This window comes from Scyliorhinus canicula, chromosome 11 (genome assembly GCF_902713615.1).
Source record: "Scyliorhinus canicula chromosome 11, sScyCan1.1, whole genome shotgun sequence".
Classification (NCBI taxonomy): domain Eukaryota; kingdom Metazoa; phylum Chordata; class Chondrichthyes; order Carcharhiniformes; family Scyliorhinidae; genus Scyliorhinus; species Scyliorhinus canicula.
Window position 1 is genome coordinate 168,573,130 of NC_052156.1, and position 14,105 is coordinate 168,587,234.

Sequence of the window (14,105 nt, forward strand, 5' to 3'; positions counted from 1 at the left end):
ATTGTTCTCACCCTTAACCTCAAGAAGGCTAAAGTCCTTTTTCCAGCCGACCGCAGGACAAGGTCCGGTCTCTTGTTTCATCAAGATTAACAGAGAAACGCTCCCAAATGTGGAGCATTTCCCTTACCTGGGAGCCACACCTCATCTAAGGCTGGCATTGATGTGCAGATCCAACATCGTATCCAATCCGTGAGCTTCGTCTTTGGATGCCGAAGGATAAGAGACTTTGAAAACCGCAACATCATTGCTGACACCAAGAGCCTCATGTAAAAAATAAAAGCAAATTACTGCGGATGCTGGAATCTGAAATGGAAGACAAAATGCTGGAAAATCTCAGCAGGTCTGGCAGCATCTGTAGGGAGAGAAAAGAGCAAACGTTTCGAGTCCGATGACTCTTTGTCATGTAAAAGGCAGTCATCCTCCCAACTCTTCTATATGGTTCAGAAACTTGGGCTACGTAAAGACATCACCTCAAGGCCCTGGAGAGGTACCATCGACACTGTCTGAGACAGACTCTCTGTATCAGCTGAGAGGACAGGCACACTAACATCAGCGCCCTTGATGGAACCAAGGGCTTCAGCATCCAGGCCATGATCATCCAAAACCAACTTGCCTGGGACGGCCATGTGCTTAGAATGTCAAAGTTCCAACTGTCAAAGCAAATCTTCTCCGCCCAGCTCAAGAAAGGCTCCCAAAAAAGAGGAGGGCAAAGGGGGCACTTCAAAGACACCCTGAAGGCTTACCTCAAGAAATGCAACAGAGACATCAACGCTCGGGAGACGCTTGCTCAGAAAGGATCTACTTGGAGGAACTTCCTAATTGAAAAGACTCAATTCATCGGGAACACCGAATGGCAAGAGGAGACCAGGAAAAGGAGCCTGAAAAAGGAATACCTGTGATATAGAGTCCATAAGACCATAAGCCCATAAGAATTAGGCCACTCGGCCCATCGAGTCTGCTCGCTATTCAATCATGGCTGATATTTTCTCATCCCCATTCTCCTGCCTTCTCCTCATAACCCCTGATCCCCTTATTGATCAAGAACCTATCTATCTCTGTCCTAAAGACACTCAGTGATCTGGCCTCGATAGCCTTCTGCGGTAAAGAATTCCACAAATTCACCACCTTCTCGCTGAAGAAATTCTCCTCATCTGTGTTTTAAAGGATCGTCCATTCAGTCTGAGATTTTGTCCTCTGGTTCTAATTTTTCCTACAAGTGGAAACATTCTCTCCATGCCCACTCTATCCAGGCCTCGCAATATCCTGTAAGTTTCAATGAGATCCCCCCCTCATCCTTCTAATCTCCATAGAGTACAGACCCAGAGTCCTCAGCTGTTCCTCATATGACAAGCGCTTCATTTCAGGGATCATTCTTGTGAACCTCCTTTCCAAGGCCAGCACATCCTTCCTTAGATACGGGGCCCAAAACTGCTCACAATACTCCAAATAGGGTCTGACCAGAGCCTTATACAGCCTCAGAAGTACATCCCTGCTCTTATATTCTAGCCCTCTCGACATGAATGTTAACATTACATTTGCATTCTTAACTGCCGACTGAACCTGCACGTTAACCTCAAGCAAATCTTGAACAAGAACTCCCAAGTCCTTTTGTGCTTCTGATTTCTAAAGCCTTTACCCATTTGTAAAGTTGTCTATTCCTTCATTCTCTCTACCAAAGTGCTTAACGTCACACATAACACCCATGGCCAGTAACAGGGAGTTTCCTAAGTGAACAATCAGACTCGTTTGTGATTGCCGAAGAAGATTAAACCATGACATGAATATATGCTGAGAGAACATAAAACACCATTTGTTAATTAGTAAAATGTATCAAAGCAGAGCCCAAGAAACTGTTGTCTGAATGAGGTTCGTACAGAGCAGTGTGCTGCTTCCTCTCCTGGGAGGGTAACTCACACTCCAGGTATGTTTTTAAATAAATAAATAGGATATGATTTTGTGCTCAGCTCATTGCCAAAAAAAGATTGAAAATTAAACACACCTGTCACATAAATATGTCTTAATAACAGCATGGCCACTAGAATCCAGACATCAAATGCTACCGTAATTCTTCATTTTCCAGATGTGCCCAGACTGTCCCATTATGGTGATTGTGAAATTCTTGGCTCGGTGCATTCTCTCCTGACAGTCACGTTTTAACAGGGATTACAGAAATTCCTACTTTTATGTTTTGTACACTCTAAAAATGGGAAGATGAAAGTTCAGGAAGTTGAGGTTCTTTTATTAGCCTGGCTTCAGCCGTCTTTGTACCTTGGCTATAAATCTGTGTGGCCTGGGTAATTATTCCTGGGTAATTGAATTAGAATGGTGACCCTCAACTGCAAAGCCAATATTTTGGGCGCTGGTTCCTCGTGCAGCCTCCCACCTCGAGGCACTGGTTTCACTGCTCTGAAGGTCACTTATAAGTTGTTCGAATGGATCTCGATGATGCATGTTTTCTCCATACTGTCATCTCTTAACTGTAATAAGTCTTTGTAGCTATTGCTCTGATTCAATTCTGTTTTTGTTCCAGTCTCACCAATTGTGTTTAGCATTATCCCATTCCACCTGTCAGATCAAATTAACTGGATCCAGTCTGATGGCAAAAAACTGATTAAAATCCCGATTTCTCTTCATTGTCTTTCCTCTTTTTCAAGCCTAATGTATGCATTGGACAAGATTCCGTTAACTGAGATCATTCCATGTTCAGATTCATGATTCAGGTATAAACATTGAGGAAAGTGAAAGTTTGTGCAGGTTGGCTGCTTTCTGAGATTTACAATATCTCTGAACTGGCCGTAAAAATCAGCTCAAAGTGTGGCTCAATTCCAAGCTTGTCTCTTATCTTTGATCGTTCTTTCAGGTGGAACTCTTCCTGAAATAGTTGCCATGTACAACAGGGTAAGTCATAGAATCTTGCAGCAGAAATGGAGGCCATTTGACCCATTCTGTCTGTGCTCGGCCTTTGAACGAGCTTTCCAATAAGTTCCTGTCACCAGGCAGTCCTCATTTTCCTGGAATAAAAATCAACTCAACCAAGAGCATAAATAAACAGAGAAAAAGGAATTAATAAAGTTTCAAAAGTATTTCTTTTCTGCTGTTCAGATATTCATCAATGATTTTGAGGTGTGTAGATATTAAGTGCAATTTATTAAAGAGCTTAAAAATATTTAAAGGGATTTGATCCAAGTGAGTAGATAGACCAGAAATGGCATTTGGAATTTAATGCAGATGAATTAAACAGAAACTCAAAACACCTGTCCCATGGTATGTCAAACAATAGAAAACATGAGAAAAGAAACAGATTAGAGAATTGTTATTTATGTCCACTGATAAACTCTTTAGGACTATTAACGCTAACTATTTTCTGACATGCACATCAACAGCCCGTGGGCACGATTTAAATGAAATATTTCTAAGTGTGGGCAGGATTGGCGGGGTTTCCTCGATGGCCGCGTTGACGAGATAGCGGCCGTATTTCACGGCACTTAACGGCGCCAATGAGCCCCCAGGAGATTCTCGCCATTACTGGCTGTCTCGCCGTCTGATTCGCCCGACTTGCGCCTCAGTGTCTCGGCGCTAACAAGAGAGAGAGATGCTTTTAAACGCTCGCCCACTCACTCCTTGTCAACACACCAGCATGGCAGCACGCAGACCTGCTCCTCGCTTTGGGGATACTGACCTGGACAGGCTTCTCGATGCCGTCGATGGGAGTTGGGATCTCCTGTTCCCTGGAAGGAGGGAAGTGGCAGCGGCTGTCAGTGTGGGCAGCGTGATAAAGAGGACCACTGTTTAATGTTGGAAAAAAGAGCAACGACCTCCACCGAGCTGCAAGGATAAGTTACCACCTCCTTCCTGGCATCAGATCAGGCTGCCACCCCTCAAATTCCAAGACCACCCCCCTCCCACAAATGACTGGCAGAAACCTCCCCAAATCCGATCTTTGTGCTTGTTCCTCAACACCCCCGAGCACCCACCAGAACAACCCCTACAAGTTGTTGCTCGTTCTGGGTGAGTATGCTTTACACTCAATTTGGCTCTGTTTTATTCCTTAGCTCTAGAGTCGCCAGGTATCGTTAAGATACCGCCACAAGATTCAAGTTCAAGTTCAGACCAATAACTCAATACACCAGTTAATAAGTTCAAACAAGACATGTTTATTATTATACAGTTATCTACTAATTATGCATATAACACTAAAAGACTAGGCTATTCCTACCACCAACAGGCCAATACTTATCTGGAATAAGGGAACTGCTGGATCAGGGAACAATGGCCTCTTGCTTTGTCCTGGATCCGCAGGCTTCCAGTTGGTGTGGACTAAAGGGGTCAGGAGTGTCTACTCTCGTAGCGTGCGTTGTATGACACTTACTGGATGGCGGCTGCTGACCAGGCCTCTCCTTCTCAAGGTTCTTCTGCTGCAAAGGTATTCTGCTGGGAGGGCCGGCTGGTCAAGAAGAAAGAATCAGTCCTGGGACCTGACTTTTATTGGTCCCAGGGGCTTCGCACCCTTCTGGGCGGACCCTCTATAAACCTGCAATCGATTGGGTCTCTTCCCAAGCGATTGATTTGAATTTCCCCAATAACGGGGCTGTTCCTCGATCACCGAGCGGTTCCTTACACCTTATTGGTGTCCTTTGTCTTAGACTCCACTGGCGCCGGGATGTCTGACCTTCCATAGAATGTTTCAATTGCAGTTAACTATTGTGTCCATTGTGCCTGGGAATCACCGCGAATCGCTCACTTAATATGCGCAACTCGTTAGTTACAATTCTGTCGGGTTTCTGTGGCAGCTAGAATACAGGGGATTCTGCAAACTGCTTGTTTCTTTGCCAATGTCCATTTTTCCCTGTAACCTTTGCGTTCTTCCACTTTGCGTGAGGAAGTGGCCAACCCAGGTGGCTAAAAAGTGTGGAGCCCACAGATGCCACCTGCAATAGACCCCCCCCCCCCCCCCGATCCATCAAACGTGTGGTTCACAATGTCCTCTCTTTGTCCCCATTGGAGAAGGTAGGTGTGGGTGTGATAGCTGTAATACCTCAATGGTGGTCTCCTCCGAGCTTTTCTCCAAGATGGTCTCTTGGGTGACAGTGGGGGAGAGGGACTTCAGATGGTCCTGCACCATCAGATGGAGATCCTGTGAGACAATGGATATGTGGTCAGGGAGAGGGAAGGACAATTTTTTTTGATGTGAACTATTCATTTGAGACAGTTTTGGCGCCAGTTGGTGGAGTGGGAGCCACTCCGGCGCGGGCCTAGCCCCTAAAGGTGCGGACCCCCTGCCCCGCCGGGTGGGGGAGAATCCCGGCCCTGAATCCTCACATCCTATGAGCCTATGGGCCCTGGAGATCGCGAGGTTGACCGGGGAGAGAGCAGTCACCCACAGCGAGGTTGACCTGTACCAGGGAGGTGAGGATCCACTGCCCCTTCACCCAGATGAGCTGTCTCAAATGAATAGTTCACGTCAAACAAAATAGTCCTTCCCTCTCCCTGACCACATATCCATTGTCTCACAGGATTTCCATCTGATGGCGCAGGACCAACTGAAGTCCCTCTCCCCCACTGTTACCCTGCACATCTTTGTGTTGTGGGGACGAAACCGATGCAAACATGGGGAGAATGTGAAATTCTACATGGACACTGACCCAGAGCTGGGATTGAACCAGGGACCTTGGCACCTTGAGGAAACAGTGCTACCACTGCACCACCATGCTGCCCCTGCTTTGCCCCTTTCTTTAGCAACAACAACACATTTGTAATCTTCTAGTCCCCCGGGACTAATCCTGTGTTCAGAGAGGCCTGGAAATTTTTCTCCATGGCTCTGCAATTTGTTCCCTTACCTCTCTCTCAGCAATCTAGGATGCATCCCATCCGGGCCTGGCGACTTCTCTACCGAGAGTGCTGCCAGCCTTTCTAGCACCTCTTCTTTTTCTGACGGTCTTATGATTCACATTATTATCTAAACTTAAGAACTCCACTTTATGAAAATAGATGAATATTTAGGAAATAGGTGGAAACATTCTAAAACACAGGTGTTTTAAATGATGCACAGGTTTCTGCAGTGCCATATCAAGGATTGTAAATGTTGTGTATTGGGTGAATAGAATATCAATGGTATTGAAGGATGTGGACCATGATGTAACAGTGACATCAGCAGTCATGTACTACGTTATAACAAAGAGGATGGTGGGCGACCCAAATTCTAAAAGGAAATTTGAATCAGCTGCCAGAACAATTGTACAACTTATGTATTATGAGGAGCTTTCTGAAGTTAAGATAAATAATTATCAGACTGATTTTATATTAAAGATTAACATTGATTAAAGTAAAGAGAAAATAAAACAATACTTCAAACACAAGAACACAGTTAAAAATATTTTACAAACATTTCCAAACTGACTTTGTCTTAAATAAACTCTGAGCTAAGCCCCCTTTTGATGGCAACAGTCCTTATAGATCTTCTAAACTATAAAATTCCAATAACATTACCACACAACACCCTACAGCTCCTTGGGCCCTCTCTGAGGATGGTGGTAAAGTGCTCTTGCCAGGTCTGGCTTCAACGCACACATTGTCTTGCTTGGAACCTCACATCCACCACCACCAACATAGTCTTCAGTGTTTTAAATCTGTTTCCCTTTGATCTTGCATTCTATTGCATTCAAAAATCATTTATAAGTTAATTTTCCCAGAATTGATACATTATTTTTTTAACATTAAGACTACTTTATTTTAACAGTAAATGTACACTCTTTTACCTCATCATTTGTATATATTTATTTTGAAATACAAGAGCCAACTTGAAACCAGTTTTTATTTGCCTTATGTAAATTCCTCTACAAGCTCTCCTGCCTGTCTGCTCATTGCCATTTGCAACCACTCTGTCTTCGCACCTCAATTATTGATCTCTGACCTTTGCAGTCTATCTGTCTCCAATCCAATTAAACCAGTCACACCCCCAAGCTTGTTTCCTAGTTTATAATAATATGACAGTAATACTGCAGAAAATAAATATTAAAGCTCTTGTTTTTCTTACACCTAGACACTCTTGGGAGGTGGTGGCATTGAGATATTGTCAGTGGACTGGTAATTCACAGACCTGGGGTCACAGGTTCAAATCCCAGACAGCGATTCCCGCATCCCACAAATGTGTAAAAAAAAATTCTGAGAAACTGTACTCATGAGTGACATGCTCTGTAACCTATCCTAAACATGGTGTTAATCAACCAGTTTGACCTAACTACCAGGATAAAACTACAACCTCTCCAGATAAGATTGAGCACACATGTGGAAAAGTGCCTGGCTTTTCCTGTGATTGCTTAGACCGCTTCAATTGATTTCGCAGTGTAAGGAAGGAGCAATTTCACAAAGGAGATTAACTGGGCTGGCAGAATCCACGATAACTTGAGGGTCTGTGGAAAAAAAGACTTGATTAATTAAACAGCAACTTATTTTTTAATGCTTTCTTGTGTTCTCACATTTGTGTGCTCTTGATCAATACTTGGTGAATGCAAGGAGAGGTGATTGATTTACATTGCAGCTAATTAGCTTCTAAATGTAATGCAATTCAACATCCATTCCCAGAAACAGAGGTTATATTTCACCAAGATAATGAACCCAGTGCACAAGCTGCATTAATGGATTCTGCAGAATGGACACTTTTTTACAATTTAGAAGCACCTGTGATGTATAAATGGAAAGACATCAGGGATTGAAGATGTATTTATAGCCCAGACAATAAATAAATTCATTACCGGAATGTATTTTACCTTAAATTGCTTAACCTATTCAGGTTGTACTGCAGAGTTATTGAATTCATGTTGTAAATGTGTTTTGTGCTGGTTAAAGACACCTTGCTGAGTTTAGGAACGGAATACCTGATTATATTTCGGGTACCTGATACAATATTATAAACTTCAAAGACTGTTGAACCACAGACAGTTTCAAGCCAGATTTCTAATTGGGATTTGCACAAGTAAAAGGGTTTTACTGCTGAAAAGTTTAGCACAGGGCTAAATTGCTGGCTTTGAAAGCAGACCAAGGCAGGCCAGCAGCACGGTTCGATTCCCATACCAGCCTTCCCGAACAAGCGCCGGAATGTGGTGACTAGGGGCTTTTCACAGTAACTTCATTTGAAGCCTACGTGTGACAATAAGCGATTTTCATTTCATTTAATTTCATTTCAGATAGGATGAAGTGTCTATAAATGGTGAAAAGTCTATCAGAGAAGCAACTCCGGGTTTTGAAGTCTATTACAAGTGTGGCAGTGAGTGAACAACAATGAACATTTTATAAATGTTCAGATAACGAGAGAGCTTTATGCTCCTGCCGGATGTTCCCAGTGATCATCCTGAAGACTGGATTTCATTAGTACAGGGCGGCTGGGTAGGATGTTCATGCCCCAGTCAGCTTGACAGGTCTGGGTTCCGGCAACATCAGGACACCTGGGGGAGAAAGGTAGATCTCGGAGTGGGGGAGAGGGGGGGTGGGATACGATATCTGTATTCAGGGACAGGTCCGTACCCAGTGTGCTGGCCTAGAAGTGAAACCCAGAGGAAAACACCTGTCCCTTCCATCCCCCAGAAATAAATAAAACTCCTCTTTGTGGCTCCACCGGTGCGAGAGCTCCAAAGGAAGGTGCAGATAGCCTGACCTTGTCCAGAACTCTCTGTCACAGGGAGCTGGTTTGCCCAGTGTCGGAGTCTGTATCATGTGAACACCCAGCTGAGAGCATGGGCTCGGGAGAAAACAAGAACAGCCATACTCTCAGCAGGAATGAGTTTTTTAAGTCATTCACGATATGTAGGCATCAGTGTCTACGTCAGCATTGATTATCCACATGGTTTTCTTTGGGAAGGTGGTGTCAATCTGCTTTCTTGAACCACTGCAGCCAACAGTGAAGGAACGGCCAATATATTTCCAAATCAGGATGATGAGTGACTTGGAGGGGAATCTCCAGGTGGTGGGGCTCCCAGCTATCTGCTGCTCTTATCCTTCTAGATGGTAGTGGTCGTGAGTTTGGAAGGTGCTGCTGAAGGAACCTTGGTGAGTTCCTGCAGTGCATCTTGTAGATGGTACACATGGCTGCCACTGTGCGTCGGTGGTGGAGGGTTTGAATGTTTGTGGAAGGGGAACAATCAACTAGGCTGCTTTGTCCTGGATGGTGTCGAGCTTCTTGAGTGTTGTTGGAGCTGCTCTCATCCAGGCAAGTGGAGAGTATTCCGTCACACTCCTGACCTGTGCCTTGTAGATGATGGACAAGCTTTAGGAGTCAGCAGGTGAGTTACTCGCCGCAGGATTCCTAGGGGGGGATTTTCCAGCGGTTCTTGCCAACAGGATCTTCCAGGCCTGTGGATGGTGAATCCCAGCTCCGAATTTCCTGGTGGTTGCTGGTAGATTCAATGAAAAATTCCATTGACAGCGAGGGGAATAAATGTCCCAGTGCCGGCCATCGGTGGGCTGCTTTTCAGAGCTGAAAAACATGCCCCCAGTCTCCCATCTGCTCTGGGAGCTACAGAATTACTGTGGCTAGCTCCGTTTCTGAACAATGCCAACCCTCCAGGATGTGGATTGTGGGGATTCAGTGATGGTAATGTCATTGCATGTCAAGGGATGGTGGTTAGATCCTCTCTTGTAGGAGATTGTCATTGCCTGGCACTTGTGTGGCATGAAGGTAACTTGCCACTTGTCAGCCCAAGCCTGGATATTGTCCAGGTCTTGCTGCATTTGGACATGGACTGCTCCATTATCTGAGGAGTCGCAAATGGTGCTGAAAATTGTGCAGTCTTCTATGAACATCCCACTTCTGACCTAATGATGGAAGGGAGGTCATTGATGAAGCAGCTGAAGATGGTTTGGGCCGAGGACACTACCCTGAGGAACTCCTGCAGTGATGTCCTGGAGCTGAGATGATTGACCTCCAACCACCACAACCATCTTCCTTTGTGCCGGGTATAACTCCAGCCAGCGGAGAGTTTTCCCCCTGATTCCCATTGACTCCAGTTTAGCTAGGGCTCCTTGATGCTATTCTCGGTCAAATGCTGCCTTAATGTCAAGGGTAGTCACTCTCACCTCACCTCTGGCATTCAGCTCTTTCGTACATGTTTGAACTAAGGCTGCAACGAGTTCAGGGGCTGAGTGACCCTGGCAGAACCCAAAATAAGCGTCCGTGAGCAGGTTATTGCTCAGTAAGTGCTGCTTGATAGCTCTGTGATGATCTCTTCCATCAGTTTGCTAGCGATTAAGATTAGATAGATAACGCGACATTTGTCAAGATTGGATTTAAAAATTATTTTTTAAAATAATCTTTATTGTCACAAGTAGACTTACATTAATATTGCAATGAGGTTACTGTGAAAATCCCCTAGTCGCCACATTCCGGTGCCTGTTTGGGTACACAGAGGGAGAATTCAGAATGTCCAATTCACCTAACAGCATGTCTTTCGGGACTTGTGGGAGGAAACCGGAGCACCCGGAGGAAACCCACGCAGACATGGGGAGAATATGCAGACTCTGCATAGACAGTGACCCAAGGCGGGAATAGAACCTGGGACCCTGGAGCTGTGAAGCAACAGTGCTAACCCATTGTGCTACTGTGCTGTCCATTTGTCCTGCGTTTTGTGTGCAAAACACACCTGGGAGATTTTCCACATTGCCAGGTAGATGCCAGTGTTGTAGCTGTACTGGAACAGCTTGGCTAGGGGTGAGGCAAGTTCTAGAGCACATGTCTTCAGTACTATTGGTGGAATATTGTCAGGGCCCGTAGCCTTTGCAGTATGCAGTGACTTCAGCCATTTCTTGATATCACATGGAGTGAATCAAATTGGCTGAAGGCTGACATCTGTGATGCTGGGGACCTTCGGAGGAGACCCAGACTTCTGGTTGAAGATTGTTGCGAATGCCTCAGCCTTGTCTTTTGCACAGATGTGCTGGGATCATCCATCATTGAGGATGGGGATATTTGTGGAGCCTCCTCCTCCAGTGTGGTGTTTAACTGTCCACCACCATTCACGGCTGAATGGGGCAGTACTGCAAACCTGAGATTTAATCCATTGATTGTGGAATTGCTGAGCTCTGTCTATTACTTGCTGCTTATGCTGTTTGACACACAAGCAGTCCTGTGTTGTAGCTTCACCAGGTTGACACCTCATTTTTCGATATGCCTGATGTTGCTCCTGGCATGCTCTCCTGCACTCTTCATTGAACAAGGGTTGACCCACTGGCTTGGTTGTAATGGTAGAGTTCAGGATATGCTGGGCCATGAGGTTGCAGATTGTGGTTGAATACACGGCAGCACAGTGGTTATCACTGTTGCTTCACAGCTCCAGGGTCCCAGGTTTGATTCCCGGCTTGGGTCACTGTCTGTTCGGAGTCTGCACTTTCTCCCCGTGTGTGCGTGGGTTTCCTCTGGGTCCTCCGGTTTCCTCCCACAGTCCAAAGATGTGCAGGTTAGGTGATTGGTCATGCTAAATTGCCCTTAGTGTCCAAAATGATTCGGTGGGGTTGCTGGGTTAAGGGGATAGGGTGGAGGTGTGGTCTTAAGTAGGGTGCGCTTTCCAAGGGCCGGTGCAGACTCGATGGGCCAAATGGCCTCCTTCTGCACTGTGAATTTTATCATTCTATGATTCTATGAATTCTGCTGTTTCTGATGGCCCACAGCATCTCATTGATGCCTAGTCTTGAGTGGCTGTATCTATTGGAAATCTATCCCTTTTGGCACAGTGGTAGTGCCACACAACACAATGGAGGGTATCCTCACTCTGAAGATGGGTTTTCAACTCCACAAGGAATGTGTGTTTGTCGCTCCTATCAATACTGTCATGACTGGCATGTGCAGCAAGTGTGTTGCTGAGGATGAGGTCAAGTATGTTTTTCCCTCTTGTTGGTTCCCTCACAACTTGCTGCAGTCCCAATCTAGTAGCTATGTCCTTTAGGACCCAGCCAGCTCGATCTGTGGTGGCACTACTGAGCCTCTCTTGGTGATGGACATTGAAGTCCCCCACCCAGAGTACATTCTCAGTCCTTGCCACCTTCAGTGCTTCCTCCAAGTGGTGTTTGACATGGAGGAGTACTGATTCAGTAACTGAGGTGGGGTACAGTAAGTGGTATTTAGCAGGAGGTTTATTTGCCCGTTTTTGACCTGATACTGAGCGACTTGACGGGGTCCAGAGTCGATGTTGAGGATTCCCAGGGCAACACCCTCCTGACTATCCCACTGTGCGACCAGCCACCTCTGCTGGATCTGTCCTGCCGGTGAGACAGGACATACCCAGGGATGGTGATGGTAATCAAGGACATTATCGGTAAGGTATGATTCCATCACTCTGACGAGGTCAGACTCTTGCTTGACGAGTCTGTGAGGCGGCTCATCTAATTTTGGCACAAACCATAAGTAGTAATGAGGATTTTGCAGGTTTGACAGACGTGGGTTTGATTTTGTCATTTCCAAAGCCAAAGTCGATGCTGAGTGATTTCATTCCTGATCCAATTTCCTGTCTTGGTTTATTCCAACTGATCCTTTGGTAGGATCAGGGTGATTTAACACCTCCAAATACCCCTGTTGATTCACTCCTCAAAACTTTCAGGATCTCCCCAAATTATGCAAATCGAACAGTTAATGTAATGTATTCTGCTGAACTTAAAACTCAGATTGAATCACCTGCAGACAAACTCATTGTGATATATGGGTTTAGCCAATACATTCCTATCTGAATCAATATTGTCCTGAATATAGAAGATTGACTTAATGCATTGTTTGTACAGCATGAAAGAAACAATACTTTTCACTGTATACTAATACATGCGACAATAATAAATCAAATCAAATCAAAATGATTCCCCACTGTGGTCCGTGGTCTGGAGTTCTCCAGTCCTGTCTCTGATCTCAAAATATTTGCTTTCATAAAACCAGAACATTCATTTCAATGTAGACACAAAATCTAATCGATCAAAGGAAACAGGCATTTGAAGCTCACACAGATATTTCTTATTTCAGACGCAGCAGAAGGCAGGACATAAGGAACGGTGACCCTCTTACCCAATGTTCTGACCAACACCAGAATGGTAAGTTAACTGGGATTTAATTGCTTCAGGTTGAACAACCGTTCTGTATTTCTGACCAATTCTCCTACCAAATGAGGGGAGTTAATTTGATTCATTTGGATATATTGGTGGTACGATCATCGCTGGAGAATGCTGTGCCAGATGGCAGGGGTTAAATGTGCATTAAAACCTAAAGATAGCCAAAAATGACAAACGGTGTCTCATCCATTCTTCAAAGGAATGCTGAGAAGATTCAGAGGCTCCTCTCCTCTCCCTCCTCCTCTTTGTCCCTCCTCCGAATTCCCTCCTCCTGATTCAGAGGCTTCTCTTCTCTCCCTCCTCCTCTTTCTCCCTCCTCCGAATTCCCTCCTCCTGATTCAGAGGCTTCTCTTCTCTCCCTCCTCCTCTTTCTCCCTCTTCTCACCTGATTTTGGGAGCAGTAACTCTTCCCATTTGATTTCTCTCAATAAACAAGATGATGTCAGTGTTGAACCTCCTTCCTCAGTGAAGCTGAGGAGAAAGAGCTGGCGATAGGCAGTCACACACTCTAAACATGGAAGAGTTGATGCTGCTCTAGATGAATCCCTGGGCAAGGAGGGGAAAATAAAAGTTGGAGATGAACAAAGATATTGGGTGGGAATTTCTGTCCTGCCCCGCCAGCGGAATCTTCTGCCCTGCCAGCTGAAGTGGCGGCAACTCCTCGGGTGTCCACCTAGCCCCTGGACGTGTGGTGGATTCTGCACTTTCGGGGGCTGTTGAGGCCGGAGTGGTTGGCGCCCGCTGTTCTCCCGCTGGTGTGACAACTTAGTCCCCAGAAGGGAGAATCCCGCTGAAGAACTCAGAGAGCTGAATTGTTCATCTGGAGTTCGGACCCCGATGTCGGGTGAACTCCTCCGTGCTGCACCCTTTCTGTGGTGGAAGTAGATCCCTGACGCGATGTTCAGTGATGGGTCAATTATTGGCCAGAGAGTGCAGCCACCAGCCAATTAAGGAAGGCAGGGAGGTTTCTGAGGCTGGCTCACCAATAGGAGGTGGGAATTGGGAATGTTTGTCGGAGGCAGCCCTGC

General features: G+C 45.5%; 2 protein-coding genes across 3 annotated transcripts in view; one reads left to right on the top strand and one right to left on the bottom strand.

Moving 5' to 3' along the window:
- The window catches only part of sema3ab (sema domain, immunoglobulin domain (Ig), short basic domain, secreted, (semaphorin) 3Ab), a 285,635-nt gene that overhangs the window by 234,729 nt on the left and 36,801 nt on the right, over positions 1-14,105 (top strand). For both annotated transcript variants that reach the window (XM_038811984.1, XM_038811983.1), the window contains exon 15: positions 12,992-13,059. In XM_038811984.1, the coding sequence (XP_038667912.1) occupies positions 12,992-13,059 (68 nt within the window). The remainder of the gene's footprint in view (positions 1-12,991; positions 13,060-14,105) is intronic.
- The window catches only part of LOC119973603, a 28,768-nt gene that overhangs the window by 12,627 nt on the left and 2,036 nt on the right, over positions 1-14,105 (bottom strand). The gene's annotated exons all lie outside the window — the stretch shown is intronic.